Consider the following 20,558-nt stretch of genomic DNA (forward strand, 5'->3'; position numbering starts at 1 on the left):
AGGGAATGGCAAATTACTACAGTACATTTGCCAAGAAAACCCCAAATAGAGTCACAAAAAGTCAGACATGACTGAAAAACAATAGTCCAAAAAGTGCCTCTTAGATGAAGCAGTGTATAAAGCTGCAGGTCTGAAGCCAGGATGACTTATCTTCCTGAGTTCATATCTGTTCTCATATGCTAGGTATTGGGCAAGTCACTCACCCCAGTTTACCTCCATTTCCTCATTGGTGAAAATGATTTGGAGAAGGTAAGAGCTTTGTAAAGAAAAGACCAAATGGGGTAATAGAGAGTTGGACAGGTCTTAACAACATAACAACAAGTGCCTTGTATGCATCAGACGTTGTGTTAAGGGCTTACGATAAGCAAAAAAAAAGAAAGTTTAAAAACAGTCTTTGCTCTTAAGTAGCTCACAGTCTAAGAAATATGATTTCAGTTTCATTATACCATATCATAAAAGTTGCAGATACATTGTTGAAGAAAGAATGAATTTCAGTTTCTATGGATGATAGGTACAATGTGCTAAATTTATTTTCCCTTGAAATGTTAATTGAATGTGGACCTCTGCTCCATTACCTTGTGCAGTTTGACACAGTATAAGCAGCTGCTGTATTGGCCACCTGGGGTGGATCCATGTCAGCAGGGGCCACCACTGATTAAGAAGCTGAATACAGTTAATTAATTTATCCAACTGTTCAGGGACACATAAGGAGGGAACAAGTAAATTAGGTTGATCAGCAATAGACAACCAGGATGACCAAGTCTAGAGCTCTACTCATATTTGCACATTCAGCAACTCAAACAAGAAAGTGAACATCATCATTAGGACTCCATCTCTCTTTTTCCCTGACTGGTTCTCAAGCTTGAAATACTTATCTTCCTAAGCTGTGCCTCCTGACTGCCTGGTTTCCTTGAAGACTTAATTCAGATCTCAGCTCCAACAGGGGCTTTGCTCAGTCCCATCTTTCCCATACCCACTGAGATCCCCATTTACAATACAAAATGCATAAACAAAGTGAATATATCTATTTCTCTCTATATATGTGTGCATATACATATACTGTGTGTATTTCTATCAGTCACAGAAATTTGAATTAATTGTTTCTATAGATTTGTATAAATATAAATATATATTATACATAATATAATAATTATTGTATGGATAGTTATTATACAGTCTCCTTCATTTAAGTATGGGTTCCTTGAGTTTAGAAATGCTGGGTTTGGGGTTTTTTGCTATTCACTGTAGCCCCAAAGTTGAGAAGAGTTGAAGACAGAGTGTTTTGCTGTTTAGTTGTTTTTCAGTCTTGTCTAATTCTTCATGACTCCATTTGGTTTTTCTTGGCAAAGATACTGGAATGACTTTGCCATTTCCTTCACCAAATCATTTTATGGATGTTTAGTGACTTTGCTAGGATCACATAACAAGTAAATGTCTGAAGCCAAGTTTGAACTCAAGCAGAATTCACTCCATGTACCACCTACCTGACAGACATATTTAACATATAAATGATGATTTCCTAGATTAGATGATCATGATTAAGTTAGTAACAAGTTATATAGCATTGACTGAATTATTTCATTTCCTTGGACCCCAGTTTCAACATTTGCAAAGTGATGGAATTAGAGTAGATGAACCATAAACTCTTCTACCTACATTCTTCTGTTTTCTAACAGTTTATATCTCCATTGCCATCCTAGTTCAGACATTCTAGCTTAAGGTTCTACACTAATATTCTATATTTCATGTAAACATTCAATCCTAACATTCTTGTCTTCTTTTCTCATATTCGGAGGTCCCTTCCAAGTCATAACACTGCAGTAATCACTGAGTTCAGTATCTCTTGACTGGATAAAACCTTATGTCTTTGAAGCTTTAAACAAGGAGTTTTAGAAAACTTATTTTAAGTCCCTTAACAGCAGGAAAACATCAAGCTGCATTTTTAAAAGTACTATTTTTATGGGAGCTTCCTCAATGAATTGAATAAGTGTAGATTAAATTCCTTTTAAAATATAAGTAGCTTTCAAAAGGTAGAGAAACAAAAGGATGCTGGAAGTAAAGGGCAAAGACATTGTATAAAAACTTAGGTATCTGCTTTCTACCATCCTCTTCACTTAGACAAATTTAGCCAATCCTTAAAGACCCAGCAAAAATCTTTACCTTTCTTCTTCCCTACTCTACAATGAAGAAATTTCAGGTCACTCCTGCTGACAGTGAATGTCAGATTTTTTTAATTCATAGTAGATCATGTTTGTTTTATTCAAATATCTAAATTTTAGAGTTTAAAAGAATTTGAACATGACTCCAATCAACTATATTCTTGCAAAGTGGAGATACAATCTCTGTGGGCTCAAAGACTGATAGACAAGAAGAGATATCAGAGGTCAACTACCCCAACCTTCTCATATCACAAATGGGGAAATAGAGGAATAATGAGGATTTACGATTTTTGTCCAAATTCACACAGGTAGCAAGCAATAACATTTGGATAGAGTTCTTATGACTCATTTTAGAAAATGTTCCAGATGTGTGATTCATTTACCCCTGTGATAAAAGTTTCGGCTTACTCCAATTGTCTGGAAGCTTTCCTTTGTAAAGAGATGAATTCTTGACTCTTTGTAACTTCCTCCAATTAAGTCTTGTCCTGCCCCTTAGGATCAAGCATAATGTATTCAGTCGTTCTCCCAGGATGATATCCCCACAAATACTAAACCTTCTGTTCCTTCTCAAGAGCTTATCTTATAGTATATTTTTATGCCCAATGAAACATCCCTCTGGAAGCTTTCCAGCATAAAAATGTGATGCCTGGAACCAAATATAATCAAAATTCATATTGAGGGGGTGGCTAGGTGGCACAGTGAATAGAGCACCAGCCCTGGAGTCAGGAGTACCTGAATTCAAATCCATCCTCAGTCACTTAATAATTACCTGGCTGTATGGTCTTGGGCAAAACTTTTGCCTTGCAAAAAAAATTCATATTGAGTTTGCCAACCATTGAGTTTGCCATCCTTTTTTGCACAAATTTATACAGTTCAAAATATGCCATAATATATTTTAAATAGTTGATTATTTAGGCCCAAATGTAAGATTTTACATTTATCCTTATTAAGTTCCATGTTGTGAGGATATTTTTTATTCTAACCAGTTGAGATCATTTGAGAATATAACTTTGTGATCCGTTAGCTGTCCTCTACAACTTTTTGTCATTTTTGTTATTTAATGAGCAGGCCATCAATGCCTTCATCCATGACTTGATACAAGATAAAAAAGAGAGATAAAAGTTTTTAAATGAGTTATATTTAGATTGCATTCCTTTATCTACCTGATAACGTCAACCACTCTATCTATATAGATGAACAAAGTTTTGACTCCTATCTCCATCTCCCAATACATATCTCTCAATGAAGCTCAACAGATATGTCATAAATTAACTATCTGACCTTGGGTATGTGACTCCCCTTTTCAAAGCTTATTTTTATTCATGTGTAAAATGGGGTTGGGTTGACTAAATGATATCTCAAGTATCTCCATGAGTCTGTAAATTTTCTTTCTGACTCTCTCAAAGTGACTTTGAATTGTATACAGAATAATTTCAGAGAACTGATTTTGCTATATATTCCCTGGCATTTGCAGAGTACTTCATAGTTTTAAAAACATCTTCCATAATCTGATCTCAGTCAGTCTAACCAGACTTCTCCTCCTCCTCCTCCACATGCACTCTATTTTCTAAATTAACCTACCCTCTGATATCTGATCTCATCCTGCCCTCTTTTGCCTTCCTGCATTTTTACCTGCTGTGTCTCTCACATCAAAAATACTCAGTCCTCTATCTGCTGAAGTTTTTATATTTTTCTGTCTCCAACTCCATTGAAAACCTGAAAATCCTGTGAACATAGCAGTTTCTCCCTCTGTTGACTTCTTCTCCTATATATATATATATATATATGTATGTATATACATATATATTGATCACACTCCAGTTTCTATTGTTATTATTCCTTTCCCCAAAGTTATGTCAGGTAGCGGTAGGACTGTATTTTGTCTTCTTTTTATTCCAGGAATAACCATGGTACCTGGAAAATTATAATAGTTCATACTTATAGAACACTATTCCTTTACAACATGCTTTCTTTATAAGAATTCTGTGAAATATACATGTGCATATGCATTTGTACATAATGTATGTTTATATTCTTTGTACTTCTTACACAAAAATGGGGGAATTGAGAAAGTGAATTTCCTAATTACCTTGATAAGTTTATAGAATGGTGAAACTTTGCTTGGAACTTGTAATGATTGAGTCCATTACAAATTTGTGTTACATAAGCTTAACTGGGTCCTCACTGCAGCAAAGCAATCCTTTTGTACCTCCCTAATGAATTTATTAAGCCCAACTCCCTAAAGAGGCTTTTCCAAAACTTTTTAGCATTATTCAAACCACTCTTGACTCTTCTTCATCATACCCTTTAAGTTGAGAAGTCTCCCTCACACAGGAAATTCCAAAATGCTTAAGTATTACTTAAAAATACTAAAATGTTAGGAATATCTTATATTTCACTGAAAAAAAGAGATCATTTGCTGATAGTCTTCATCTCTCCTCTTCATCTCACATCTCTCAGATGTCTTTCAGATTATCACCCACACATGAAGAGGTGAACCTTTTCTTTGTCAAGGCAAACCATTCCCATACTGATATTCTTGTTGTTCCTTGAATTTCATCTCCTGATTCCTGATATTTTCACTTGCTGTCCTACATGATTGGAATTCTCTTCAAATTTCCATCTCCTGACTTTCCTGATTTCCTTCAAGTTTCACTTTCTGTGAAACTTTCCCAGTCTTCCTTAATATTGGTTCTTACTTTTGATATTTTCTTCAAAACCCTGTATAAATCTTCTTTGTACATAATAACTTTCATGTTGTCTCTCCTATAATTGATAAAATTTATTTTTTTGCCTTTCTTATCACAGTGTCTGGAACAAAAGACATATTGAATAAATACTTTCTGTGTGAACAAAACTTTTTTGATGAAGGATTATTTTCCTTATAGAGGATGAACAATTTCCAAACTCTGGAGATAGACTACTTTGGGAGGTGCTTTGGCTTTGGGACTGGGACATGAATTGGTTTGCTGAAGGTCATTAAAGTGTGGTAAATAAATTCCTGGCTATTATGAATTTGATTCCTACCTGTCACATTCTCTTGAAGGGACCTCAGGAAAATACCTTGATTACCTTAGGTGCAGAGTAAGAGATTGTATTTAATTAGTTTAACCAAATAACCTAGAGAGTATAATTTGTAAATGATACAAATACCCACACAAATATACATACACATATAAAATTTTGCTTATTTAAAAATTAGGAATGTACAGGGCTACATATACCAGGTCAAGGTTTTGAAATGATAAGATCACATTAAATATTGCAATAAAGTTCACAGAACTACTTGATTTTTGTGTAGGGAAGCATCTTAGAGATCATTTTTTCCAAGTTGCACATTTTTCAATGAAGAAAATAAAGAGGATTAGGAAGGAAGATAATACAGTCAAAACTACAGTCTTCATTCAGATATTTGTCCATTCATTTGTTTATCCATCCATCTATCCATCCATTCATTTGGCTTTATAGAGGAAAGCACATAAAAGAATGAACACTGATGTTGGAGTTAGAAGATATTGCTTGAAATACCAGGAACTCCATCTCTGGAGCTAGAACATTGGTTATTTCACTACATCTCTTGTTGCTCCCAATTTTTCCTTTTTTAAAAAAAAAATATTTATTTATTTATTTTCATCCATATGTACATGTATATTTTTAAGTTACAAATTTCCTTCCACCCTCCCTTCCCATACCCTTCCTCAGGAATTTTTGGTATGAGGAATTGGGATTAAGGGAAAGAGAAAATTTTTATAAAATGTTCATCAGATTTTGAAGGATTGGGTTTGTGTGTGCTTGTGTGTATATGTGTGTGTGTGTGTTTTCTTTTGTTTTTCTTCCTCTAGATGGGGATAATATAGTCCATAGCCAGTACTACAATTTCCCTAGCACTCTGGGCTGCTGAAAGGACCTGCTTCCATTAAGGTTGTTCACAACACAATGTTGTTGTTGATGTATATACATTGTTTTCTTGGTTCTACTCACTTTGCTCAGCATCAGATCCCATAAATCATTCCATACTTCAATAGAGCCCCACCATTTATGGTTTCTTAGAGAACAATAGTATTCCATAGTTTTCAGGTACCATAATGTGTTTAGTCATACCCCAATTGGTGGGCATCCCCTCAATTTCCAATTCTTTGCCACCACAAAAAGAACTGCTATGAATATTTTGGAACATGTAAGTGTTTATTTTTAAAAGAAGTTTGGATTGGGTGTTTTTAGTGAAGTTGAAGATTCAGGAAAACTGAATTCAAATCTTACCTTTAATGCATATTATATGTGTGACTATGTCACAAAATCTAGAAGGGACTAGTCACTTCTCCCTAGAGTTCCCATCTTTTCCATGCATGAACCACTTAAGTCATGCTAGTGAGAAGAAGATTCAAGGTCCTATTGCCCCTCATTTGATTCTTCATGTTTTAAAGAAAAAGGTAATTATTAAGTCATGCTTAGAAGTTATTAGTTGCTCTCCTTTTGGATGACAGAGTTCTGATAGATTTTTAGTTAATTGAAGTCCCTTATCACTGATATACATACATACATACATATATATATATATATATATATATATAATATCATATTTTTATGTTAGGCTTATGTTTTGTTTCCAAAGCTCCCCATCTTTTTCTTCATTCTGTCCAGGTGATCCATATAGTTTGATGACAAAAATTGCATCAACTTGATCATAAACCCAATTCTTTTGTCCATACTCCACTCACATTCTTATATTTCTTCACATAAATTTATTTTCTTAAAAAGTAATGCTACTAAGGGCAGCTAGGTGGCATGGTGGATAGAGCCTCGGGCCTGGAGTCAGGAGGACCTGAGTTCAAATCCGACCTCAGACACTAAAAAATTGCCTAGCTGTGTGACCTTGGGCAAGTCACTTTAACCTCATTGCCTTCCAACGTCCCCCCCAAAGAGCCTAGAATTGTGCTTCACGTAACTGGCATTATGTGAATTCTTCTTCTTCTTATTTTCCTTTGATTACCTGAATTAAGATCTCTCTAATTCTTCATGATTATTGACTAAATTTGAAACTTGTGGGTAAATTTATGTAAGGTCATGGATTTTCATGCTAGCTTCTTTTATAAATCTGTCTCCTTTGAATTCAAGGTATCACAACTGGAACTGTATTTCTCTCATTATAGCTGCTTTCTATCTTGGGATAGTCAATAAACTTTTGATAAGTGACAACTATTTGCCAGACATTGTGCTAATTGCAGGAATATCACATACACACAAATACACGCAGAATTTGTCCATCCCTAATCCTTTATGCAAAGAACTTTAAATTAGATTTGCAAGATATTCAACAAATGTATTCTTACTACCCATTGTTAGATTTATTTTATCTATGACCTAAATTTCTTTTATCACCATATTTTAGGCTATAGATGAGAAATGTATCTACCCTTCTCAGTCACATTCTTCTCAGTTATCAGTTGAGTCCCTATACTAATTTTTTTCTCTTTTGTATGGCAATGGCAATGAAAAAAATGCATTTTTTAAATGAGTAAAAGATTACATGTTCTTATCATCTTCTTTATCTCCTTTTCCCTTCGTAATCACCGGTACATTTTTTAGGTTTTTTTTCTGACAGTATCATTTCTGATCACACAAAATATTAAAAATGAATAATGGTCATCCATTTTAATTTCTTTAAAAATTTCTCTGCTCTTCCTTAGATACAAATCAGATTGTCCTCTCTATCGCTGTTATTTAGAATTAACAAATAACTGCCTCAATTCCCTTGTCTAGAGAAGAACAGACTTCTCTTTATTATTGCTGTTGTTCAGTTGTTTTTAAGTCATTTCTGAGTCTTCATGACTTGGGAGTTTTCTTGGCAAAAATACTGGAGTGGTTTGCCATTTCCATCTCCAGATCATTTTACAGATGCAGAAACTGAGGCAAAATAAGGTTAAGTGACTTGCCCATTGTTTTCCTGATTCGAGATCTAATGCTCTATCCACCATGCCACCAAGCAGCCCAACAAACTATTCCTCTTTTTAAAAATAATCTACCTCTGACCCTTACTGGTTGAAGGCATAACTGACAGTTTTTGAAGCTCTGAACTATAGCATTTTTTTGGAGGATAAGTAGCTTTTGTTTCCTTAGAGCATACTGCTCCCTCCTCCTCAAGAAGTATCACATAACTATTTTTTCTGTTCCAAATATCCAGTTGATACTTTCATTCTCTTCGTCTTCTGTAAAATATTTATCTATTCTACAGAACTCTAAAAAAAGGTCAAATCTCCTCTTTTCCATGCCAAATCTGCTCCCCCTGTCCCTACCTACTACTTAAATCTGGCTTTAATTTCTTTTAGGAATGTTTTATTTTCCCTAACCTAAAATAGGAGAGATTAAGTATTTCTTTACTTTCCCTTCTAGGAAGGAGATCATCTTGGACTTGAAATCTAGAGAAGAGTCACTCAGCTGCTGAAGAAATATAAACTGTTCAGTTTCAATGGAAGTCACTGAGAAATTTTCTCTACATACTGGTTAAATTTTTCAGTCCCTTTTTGGTTCCTTTTGCTTTTGTGTTTTGTTATTTGTTCGGATTTTAAACCAGTGGACTCAATAGTAGAATGCTTTCGATTATAGAAGATCAGCAGAGGAGAGACAGCCTGACCCAAACTTTGTAAATTGGAAAATTATACCATTTATCTTTGGAAGGTGATAAGAAGACTGTTCCAGGCAAAAATCTCCAGTTCTTAGCCCTGAATTGCAGAACTGAGGATGTGATAGCTGAGAGAGAAAATTTAGTAAAGATTAATTTTCTAGATCTAAAACAACAAAAACTGACACCTAATAAAAAGTGTCAAATTAGGTCAAGAACACATATCTCCAAGCTTAATTTTCAATGCTCTGTCAGAAACATCTTAGGTTAAACAGGAAAAACTTGCTTCAGGTAAGACTTTTCAATGTAGAGAGGAGTTTGCCCATCAATCTTAATATTACTGACATTTTATATTTTCTGAAAAAAAAAGGACTGACTAAAGGAGGTTGATTACATACATATGATTATATAAATAAAAATATGCTCACATATAGGTGAACCAATACAGGGTACTATATGCATATATATTCATATATAATGGTAGTTGCATATACTCACATACTTATCCTCATGGACATGTACATGGGATTACATATACAAAAGGCATTCATCAGAAAGCTTATTTCTGATATTATCCTAAATATTGTATACACTGAAGGATATGCTAAATACCTTATCTCCTCGAGGTCCCCTTTCTCCTCGTTCTCCTTGGAGACCCTGTCAAACAAACAAACAAAGAAAGTAAATAATATATTTTCAGTTAAATTCCAATACTCATTATTTGACTGCCCTGTTCCAAACCCCCTTAGGGGGACTGGCAACCTCTTAAGTTGCAAACAACAGAGACTTAGAGTTAGAAGAGACCTACAGATCATGCCTCAACCCTTCATTCTACATATACAAAATGAAGATTGAGTAAAAACACATGACTTATTCAATGGACATAGAGTTAGTTGTAGAACTAGTTCTAGAGTCCAATACTGTTGACTATCAACTTCCCTTGGAAGCTGATCATTACCTATTATATAGGTAATGAGAGAAGATGAATAAGTCTAGTGAGTTAGTTCCAACCTAGAGATTCAGATGTGAAAATCATCTGCATAAAAGAGATGCTGCTCTTCAATCAATTTAATCCTGTTCAGCACTTCCTGATCTCATTTGAAGTTTTCTTGGGAGAGATACTGGAGAACTTTGCCATTTCTTTCTCCAGTTCATTTTATGGATTAAGAAAGTGAGGCAAATAGGGTTAAGTGACTTGCCCAGCTAAAGTCTGAGATCAAATTTGAACCCAGGAGGATAGGTTTTCCTGACTCCAGGACCAACACTCTATCTACTGTACCACATGGTTGTCCATTTATAAAATGAGGATTACATTGATTGAATTATTCAATTGTCATGGCTATTGTGAGGAAAGCATTTTGCAAACTGCAAAGCGTCATAGAAAAATTAGCTATTTAGCCCTGTCTACCACATATAAGGTACTTAATATGTGCTTGTGATTGATTGATTGAAGGATTATTATCAAAAACATGTAAATTAGAGTAGAAAAAATTAGGGTGGATATAATTACTGTTATAAAGTATTTAAAGCATTAACCTATGGAAAAAGGACATGGAAGTATAGATAAAAGAGAGTTGGCTTGGGAGTCAAAACGACTTGGCTTCAAGGCCTACCTTTGACACAGAAAGGCTATGGGAAATTAGACAAGTCTCTAAGTTCTCTAAGAGAATTTCATCTCAAACTTCTGACAGAAATTCACTTTTCAGGCAGAGATTTAAATAGAGTATTTCAATGATTGCTTTTGACTGTGAGATTTATGAATCTATGAACAGTATAGGCCAGAGCAGGCAGTCATATTCTTTATGTTGTGATTTCAGGAGCCTGATGGATAGACTACTCTCTCCATTCCTAGAGTACCAAAGATGATAGACAGACAGACAGATGGGTGGGTGGATGGATAGATGGATGGATGAAAAGACAGATAGACAGATGATAGACAGATAGATAGAGATAAGTGGATGGATAAATAAAATAAATAATAAATAATACTTCATCCACTAAAGCAGTGGGTCCCTAAAATCCCATTATTAAGTGAAATCTTTTGCCAAAAAGTAGTTTTCTGTTAAAATACAAATTTCCCTCAAGAATAGTGATATATTGGGGGCAGCTAGATGGTGCAGAATAAAGCACTGGCCCTGGAGTCAGGAGTACCTGGGTTCAAATCCAGTCTCAAACACTTAATAATTAGCTGTGTGGCCTTGGGCGAGCCACTTAACCCCATTTACCTTGCAAAAAAAAAACCTAAAAAAAGAATAGTGATATATTAAGCTTTATTTAACAATAGTGCTGCCAAAGTTTACAGTACTCTGGTTTGGAAGAGCAGAAACTAAGGAACAGAGAAAGTGATTTACTGCAGGTTATTCCAGTAAATGACGAACCCAGGATTTCACCATAAGGCATGTAGTTTTCAATCTATGATTCCTTCAAACTTGCAAGTTTGAAGATAGTAAGACGCAATGGAAAGAGGCCTCAGCTTGGGACCATAAGTCCATGCAACCTTAGGCAAATGCTCTCTCTATTCTGACTTCACACTTTTCATCTGTAAAGTGAGGGATTTGGACTAGATGAATTCCAAGGTCCCTTCCTCAGAGTTTAGATCTAGGAACAATTTTATATTTAAGACTATAATTTCGATTTTGGAATCTATTACATATATATATGTATATCTATATGTATATCTATATATAATCTATATCTATCTATCTATCTATCTATATATATAAATATGTATATATTTATATACATATGTAAATTTCATCAGTTTTTGCTGTTGTACCAGGATTAATTGTTGGTATAGCTGGGAATAGAAGTTAGAAGCCTGGTTGTCTGTGAATATGACAAAGGGTTAGAAGTTTCCCATTTCACTACCTACTCAAATTCTAAAGGGATTCATTCAAACAAAATATTTCCAAAGGAGAAAATTTATTCCCTAGATTGTACCATTACTTACTGGGAATCCGATCTGTCCAGGAAGTCCTGGTTGTCCTGGAGGCCCCATTGGTCCCTGGAAAGGCATTTTCAAAAATTAGGGAAGAGAAGAAACATTGGGGAAACAATTAAAGCAATTAAAAAGCCAAGCACTATCATGAGAAGAATCAAAGGAAGCTGAATGTGTGATAAAACTCAGAGCTTTTCATATAATAAAAGGCAGCTAAAGCTGTCCTAACACAAAAGAAAATATGTGGGATGATGTTAAGAGGGAACAGGGACAAAATCATTCCCAAATATGTCACCCCAACCTAGGAGCATGCACAATCCCTAAAATGTCATTATATTTGAGACAGCAACATTATTGAATAAAATGGAATTATTGAATTTAAAAAAGTCTCATTTCCAGGGTTTCCATAATACTGCCTTCATCTAGCTCTACTCCGACCTGTCTTAGCCTAGTCACCTTTATTGCCTTTTAGTTACCTTCTCCATCTGCTCCTATACTCTTCTCATTGGTGGGTTGCTCTAGAGCTCTATAGAACCTGAGGTGGAGTTTTAAACCATCCCTCATTTTCAAACCTTTATAACCATTCCTCCATGTTGGTAATGCCCTCAGTCTTCTACATTTCATTCTTCTTTATGTATTATCTTGTCCCATTAGAAGAAAATCTTCTTGTGGACAAGAGCTGATGTTAATTTATCCTGTATTTGAATCTCCAACCTGTAACACTGAAGCTGGTACATATAAGCACTTAATCAATCAAGCACTTTTTGACTTGATTTGACTTATTTACTGAACTCAAATCAGGCTCCTTCATTATTGATACTTCTAAAGATTCTTTCCCAGGATGTCTTCTTTCTATATACTCTCTATCTTGTAAAATCATCAGGTCCTTAATTTGACTATCATCTTTGTGTAGAAGTTAAATAAGTAATTAAATTGAAAGATAGACAGACAGACAGACAGACAGACAGAAAGAAAGAAAGAAAGAAAGAAAGAAAGAAAGAAAGAAAGAAAGAAAGAAAGAAAGAAAGATAGACAGGAAGACAGACAGGAAGACAGACAGGAAAACAGACAGGAAGACAGAAAGATAGATGATGAATAGATAAATATCTGGGCAGATAGATAGATGGATGGATGGATAGCCTTAGTTTCTCTCCTGTACTTTTATCTTACATAACAATATTGGATATTTCAAATCAATCTTAAATTCCAAATATTTGAAGTAGAACTCATTATTGTTTCTTCCAATCTTTTTTTTTTTTGTTTGTTTCTGACAAAGGCACTATCATCCTTCTAGTCTCTCAGATTTCTAATCGTGGAATTTTCCTGGAATCTTTATTCTACCTCATGCTATATATCCAATTGATTGTCAGAATCTTTTAGCTCCTAGCTGAACAACATCATTCATATCTGACATCCATGAAGAGATATCACTTTAATCCAAGTCCTTATCACCTCTCAACTAGAATAGTGCAACAACTTCCTAATTGGTCTTTTTGTCTCAAGATACACTTTCTCTTCAAAATTCCAATTCTTCCTATGCATGCTGTCAAAGTCATTTTCCTGAAGCACAGATCCGACCAAGTAACTTCCCTACTCAACCAACAATGTCTTCCTACTTGTTTAGGGATAAATTATAAATTCCCCTATTAGTTTGCAAAGTCCCTCACAACATGGCCCCAGTTTATCTTCCCAACTTCATTGAGATTGTTTTCTTTTCTATGCTCTGTGATCTAGTCATTCAGACTTTTTTTTGTTCTTCACATCAATGATATGCCTTCTCTAATCTTTATGACTTTTCAATTGTCATTCCATAACTATGTAATTCATTCCCTCTTTAATGATATCTTATAGAATTCCTCTCTTCCCTTAAGATGAATTTTAAACAGCATCTTCTGCATGAAGACTTCCCTTATCCCACAAATTCAATTGTTCCCCTTCCTTAATTACCTTGTAATTAACTACCTTATTTTTATTTATTCATCTTACTAATGTGCTATTATAATTATTATTTTTTAGGTTTTTGTAAGGCATAAATGGGGTTAAGTGGCTTGCCCAAGGCCACATAGGTAGGTAATTATTAAGTGTTTGAGACCAGATTTGAACCCAGGTACTCCTGACTCCAGGGCTGGTGCTTTATCCTCTGTGCCACCTAGCCACCCTTATTATAATTATTAATATGAATATATAATTATATATAATTTAATATAAATATTAATAATCTATAAATAAAACTATAAAAATATAAAAACCTATCTTCCTGGGTTCAAATTTGATCTCAGACTTTACCTGGGCAAGTCACTTAAGCCTTTTTTGCCTCACTTTCTTCATCTATAAAATGAACTGGAGAAGGAAATGTCAAAGCTCTCCAATATCTCTCCCAAGAAAACTTCAAATGGGATCAGGAAGAGCTGAACATGACTAAACTGATCAAAGAGCAAGATGACTTTTATTCAGATGATTTTCACATCTGAATCTCTAGGTTGGAACTAACTCCCTAGACTTATTTGTCTTCTCTTAAATTAGATTATATCCCAAATTCTCCCAATAAATATATATATATATCTATATATATATATATCTATCTATATATGTGTGTGTGTGTGTGTGTGTGTATATATATATATATATATATATATATATATATATATATATATATTCATACACCTAGACATTTCTTTCATCCTCCATTAGAAAATAAGATCCTGGACTTTCACTAATCCTCAAGAATCCTTATACCTTCTCATCTTTATACTTTTCCTCAGACTGTTCTTTTATAAATCAACAACAATCTCTTTCTTTGCTTGTGGAACACCTACAGATTTTTTTAAAACATAAATCTAATGGATTCTCATCCAATATGGCTTGCAATTAGAGATTATTTCATTCTTAGTACTTCTATTCCCAGTGTCTGGCCCAGTGCTTGATACAAAGTAGGTGCCTAATAATTACTTGTTGACTTGCTTAATTTCAGTTGGGAAGATTGTGGGCTTGACTCTAGTCTCTAACACCTACTGGCTAAGTGATCAGGGTCATTCACAGTATCTCTTTATATCTCATTTCCTCATCTATAAATTTCTTCCACTACCACTAGGTTAACCATCATCTTCTCCAAACTACTTCATTAAAAAACCAAATTTTATAGCACCTTAAATCTTCACAGAATTCTAGTAAGCCTGGTAGGCCTTAGCATCAGTTACTGTATCTGTAAAATGAGGATAATAACTCCTGCCAAGTTGGTTCCCAAGGTGGTTAGGATCAAGTGAGACAAAAGATGTTAAGATATTTCATAAGATCATATATTTATAACTGGAAGAAACCTCACAGGTCATCAAATCCACCTCTCTCATCTTACAGATGAAGAAACTGAGGCAGACACAGGTTAAATGACTTGTCCAGAACCACAAAGCTGAGTATCTAGCAGGATTCAAATTCAGATCTTTCTGTCAGCAATCAAGTCCACCACCATGATCATACAGTATCTTCTCTTCTCCAGGCTAAGTTTTTTCAGGGTATTGAAGTCAGTTTTAATAGAAGGGACTGAGAACTCTCCTTGACTGGGGAAAAATATAAGGAAAAATATAAACTATCTGTACTGATTGTCCTATACCTGAAAGTCACATGGGAAGGACAGGGTTTCCTTAGAGACAGAATAAGAGACCCATCAGGATTATGTACCAGCTGTAATGGTAGTTGAGATCCTTCTAGTCCCCTCCCAGCTCTCCTAACTTTGCTGATATATTTCAAAGTGAAATAATGCAATTCCTTAAATTTCTCACAATTCACACTTTCTTTTGTGGTCAGCAAGATCCTGGGTAAGTCCTTAGAACAAAACTGAATTGAATCTGGACATTACTGAGGCATGGTCTTCTCTTTGAAGTGTCTATAAACACTATTTAAGTGAAGCAGGAAGGGAATGCCCAACAAATTCTGCTACAAGGGTTGTCTGCTAACATTTCTGACTGCTAAATGAAAATGCTCTCCCTCCTTCTACATGGTAGATTCTCTTCCTTTGACATCTATTCTTTGGGTCTGGTGCTCCATTCAGCAGATTTCCCATGCACATAGTCTTGCACCTAGCTTGGGTTTTTCCCATATCTCACATCTTATAACTGATCAATTATCAGGTATTTTCAATTGCATTTTTAAAATAGTTTTGAATCTGTCACCTTCTTTCTCTCTCACTATAAAACCCCAATCAGGCCCTCATTGCGGCTCACCTGGATTACTGCTATCACCTCCTATTTCTTATCCAACCTCTAGTCTCTCTCTTCCAATTAACTTCCTTATACAAAATTTTAGACATGCCTCTCAAAAATGTCTCCTTGATAATATTCTATGACCTTTTACTGTTCACTAAATAAAATTCAGATTCTTTTGTTTGGTATTTGAGGCACTCCATAAATGCCTTATGAGGCTTGCATACATCTTATATGGACTCATCTCATACAGATTACATTCACAAACCAATGTTGAAGTATACTGAACAATTCAATGATTTCTGCCAATAGGGCTTCCAAATTCCCATTTTTGCTCAGACTATTCCCTGTGATAAGTCTGCAGAATTCTCTGTGTCTTTGCCTATGGAATCTCTACACAATCCTTTAAAATACAATTCTGATGGCATCTCATCCATTAAGGCTTTTTGATCAGTAATGACTTTCCCCCTTAGACTTCACGGACCTCTTTGCTCTGCATCGCTCTAATGCATTCCTAGTCATCTGTAGTTTCATTTTATTCCTCTACTAGACTATAATCTTATGGACCATAGGAGCTTTCATGAGTTCATCTAAAATTAGTTTCACCTAGCTGACTAGCTAAACTTTTGCAAGTATGTTTTAGAAATGTATATATCCATTGTTATTAATCTGTTGAATATAGAAAAATCATTTATCTTTAATTCAGTTAAATAAATATTTATTGACTATATGAAAGATACAAAAAGAGTAATTTTCCCTCTCAAGGAATGGACAATCTATTAGAATGTGTTACGAAAACAGAAACTTACCTTCAGACCCACCTCACCAGGTAATCCTGGTTCCCCTGGCTCCCCCTGAATGAAAATAAAACATTACAACCTGAACCAACATGGTAATCTCTAATTCATAGAAAGAGTGAGTCTAGGGTTGAAAGGGGGTTGAAAATAGATTAAGAATTGAAAAAAAAATCTTAAAACATAGCATGTTTTCTAAAATATATTTTTAAATCAAATATTTCTCAAATATATTTTGAATTCTTTTAATATATTTTTTTTTAATTTTGGGCTAAAAGTTCTCTCCCTCCTGCCCTTAGCACTAGAACAACCCCTGGAGATCATTATTTTAATACAAACTGTTTTCAAACATTTTGGTCTCAGCATCCCTTAAAAATTGTTGATGTCCAACCATAATGAGATTTTGTTTGTGTGGTCTATATCTGTGGATATTTACTGTATTAGAAATAAAAGATATATTTTCAAATTTTATTAATTAAAATAAAAATCTATTACATATTAATAAAATAATTATGAAAAATAATATTTTCTAAAATAAAAAATAGTGAGAAGAGTAGTATTGATTTTACATATTTTTGGAGATTTCTTTGGTGAGACATTTAATAAGACATCTGGATTTTTATTTCTGATTCTACAATCAATCAGTTGCAATATGTAATTTTGGTTGAAGTATATAAAGAAAATCCATTCTTATGCAATTATGAGGTTGAAAAATAAAAGAACATTTTAATAGATAAATAACTATTCTGAAAATAGTTTTGACCTCAAAGACCCTAGGGGATCCTTATACCACATTTTGAGAACCACTGGTCTAATCCATTTATATTGTATTATACATGAAGACATTTAGGGTAAGTGAGGAGACTGCTTGAAACCACATTGACAGAGTCATAACCAGCTGAGGGCTAAGATGCAACATGGGGACATTAGAAACATCTTATGGTTTCAGGAGCCCATGAAATGTAGTGGAAAGCAAAGATTTTAATCTTTACTCTCTGTCCTGGAGCCTATCATTTAACCTCCTATAATTTTTAGGATTTATTTTTTCTGATATCAAGCATAATAACCATTTGGTAAGGGTCAAAAAAATAAATCTCTTTCATCTTCACTTAAAGATAGAGGATAATATTGAAGATAAGACACATCAGGGGAAAAATCTAAAAAAATCCTGTGTTTGTTTTTGGGAGGACTTATACTGTTATTTTGCATCTCGGTAGATATTCCATGTTTGGTTTATGCTGGATTAAAATGAATTTGCATTTCCAAGTATCCTCTCACTATGAGAGGCCAGAAAAGGTTAGGAGTTTGGACTGTGGCCATAAATTGGGGAGAAGCTAACTGGCCCCTTTAGGGAAAGAGTGGTGACCTCAGTCTATTTATCATTGCTTCTCCTCCCCCCCAGAATTAACAAGCCACAGATGCCTGGCAAAAAAGGTGACAGGTAATCTTCTGTTCCCAGTTTTTTCCTTTCCTTATAACTCAAGTCATCTGGTGATTAGAGGGAAGACTAAATTTCCAATAAGAGATCCTTCCCTTTCTCTTCAGCTCCTACAGAGTTCAATGCTCACTCCACAACCTGAATAGCACACTGCCTTCTTCTCTAGGGAAGTCCTCACAACATAGGGCTTTTTTCCTATCCTCACTTAGAAGACTGATGCCTGGAGACTCTTTGTACATTTAATCCAAGGGAAGTCAGACACCACTCTGTGTTAGATAGGAATAGGAACATGCAGACTATTAACCTTTAACCACTGGCTTTCTTTGTTCTGGAAATGGCTATACTACACCCGAAGACATGCTCCACTCAATAACAATTCATTTTACTCCATTTCCCATGGCCCTGATGCATGTAATGTACTTAATGAAATGTGTTGCAAGGATAGTTAGAATTTGAGCTTACAGAACCTAAGACTCGTGGAATTGTGTTTTTATAAAATAATCTTATATCCACAGAATCTTCAAATATTATCGAAGGATTCTAGGCCTGGAAAAGAAACCATCTAGTCTAAATAGTGTAGGAAACTGAGACCCAGGGAATTTGAATGACTTTTCTAAGGTCATACATTAGATATTTTTGAATCCTGAACTTTTGACACTAGAACCAAAGCTCTTTACAAAGTATTTTAAGTTCATGGAAGCAAAATCTCCAAATTACAGAATATTTAACCTGAAGAAATAGATGAAGATAGAGCTTTGGAGTCATAAATTCGAGGGACTTAGATATCATTATATTCCCCATTGAACTTACCCGGATGCCTTTTGCTCCTTCTCTCCCTGAGGGACCAGATAAACCCAAGGAGCCCTAAAAAAAAAAAAAAAGATGAAAAATAACATTCAATCAATATTTTTAAATTAAATTAAACTTTAATAAAATTTTTTCTACCACCCCCCTTTGAAAAAAAAACCACAAGACACAACAAATATGTATAGTCAAACTAAATATTTTTCTTAATTTGTCATTTTCAATAATGTGTATGGTCAGGGGCGGCTAGGTGGCGTAGTGGATAAAGCACTGGCCTTGGAGTCAGGAGTACCTGGGTTCAAGTCTGGTCTCAGACACTTAATGATTACCTAGCTGTGTGGCCTTGGGCAAGCCACTTAACCCTGTTTACCTTGCAAAAAAAACCCTAAAAATAAGTAATGTGTATGGTCCAATGGTACCCTAAGTCCACCACCTCTACATCAATGGGGATATGGCATGTTTCATTACTGGACTTTTGGAATCATGGTTCATTTCTGTGTTAATCAGAATTACATCTAATCATCATAGCATCAGTGAAAGGAATTTAGATTATAAAAACCCTGATGAAAAATCAGGTTTTCCCCACTTCAAGTCATGATATAGTAAATTTAGATATAGAAGGAACTACTGTAAAGTCTATTTAATCCCATTCTATCATTTTACAAATGAGGAAAGTGAGGTCTAGAGCAGTTATATCCTCAATTGCCTTTCCCAAAGTCATGTAGGAAGTGGAAGAGATGTAATGCAAGTCTAGATTTTTCCATTCTATGTCAACTCTAGTGGTATATGAAATGCAGGGATACAGCATAATCTAATCAACCTGTCTTTCAGGCCCCAAGGTACTCTAGAAAAATACAATCTCAGTAGTGAAAAGGATCTCAGAAGCTCTATTATCTGTCCTATACTTGAACAAAATCTTCTTTATAGCACCTTCATCTCCTCTATGTGAAAAATCTCCATTGAGGAGGAACCTACTCTTCCCCTGGCAGTTCATTATGGATAACTCTGTTAGTAAGATTCTGTTTCCCTTTACCCATCAAGCTTAAATTTGCCTCTGCAAATGCCTCTCATATATCCTCTGGGGACATAGAAGAAGTCTAATCTCTTGAAGATGGAATTCTTCAAATCAAACCATCAGTTAAAACATTTATTAGATAGACTCTATACTCCAAGGACTCTTCTAAATTCTAGGAAGTCAGAGAGAAAAATTGAATAGACCATGCTTTCAAGGAGTTTATAATCTTTTGTAGGAAACAAAGATAGCAATTATTATTTGCCCTCTAAGTGTTCTACACATGAAACTGTCCCAAAGATCTTAGTAGCTTGTTTCAAAAGTTAGGGGGGGGAAGCATTTATGAAGTGTCTATTATGTGCCCAAAATTATACTGATTATGTAGATGTAAGGAAATTATAGTTTTTGACCTAAAGTAACATGGGCGATAATGTGCCATAGGAAAAAAATGACAAGACTTAAAATCAAAAGATTTGCTTCCCTCTAGTTGCTTAAGCAGGCAGCAAGATGGTGCAGTGAAAAGAGCACTGAGTTTGTAGTCAAGAAGATGTGAGTTCAAATTTCATCTCAGTTACTTATCAGCTGCATGATCTTAGGC

At 34.8% G+C, this 20,558-nt stretch overlaps 1 protein-coding gene across 2 annotated transcripts in view; it reads right to left on the minus strand.

The window, feature by feature from the left end:
- The window catches only part of COL22A1 (collagen type XXII alpha 1 chain), a 665,867-nt gene that overhangs the window by 327,307 nt on the left and 318,002 nt on the right, over window positions 1–20,558 (minus strand). For both annotated transcript variants that reach the window (XM_074202703.1, XM_074202704.1), the window contains exons 13-16: window positions 18,955–19,008; window positions 16,722–16,766; window positions 11,729–11,782; window positions 9,391–9,435 (exon numbers count right to left, since the gene is read on the minus strand). In XM_074202703.1, coding sequence (XP_074058804.1) covers window positions 9,391–9,435; window positions 11,729–11,782; window positions 16,722–16,766; window positions 18,955–19,008 — 198 coding nt within the window. The remainder of the gene's footprint in view (window positions 1–9,390; window positions 9,436–11,728; window positions 11,783–16,721; window positions 16,767–18,954; window positions 19,009–20,558) is intronic.

Source organism: Macrotis lagotis, chromosome X (assembly GCF_037893015.1).
Source record: "Macrotis lagotis isolate mMagLag1 chromosome X, bilby.v1.9.chrom.fasta, whole genome shotgun sequence".
NCBI lineage: Eukaryota > Metazoa > Chordata > Mammalia > Peramelemorphia > Peramelidae > Macrotis > Macrotis lagotis.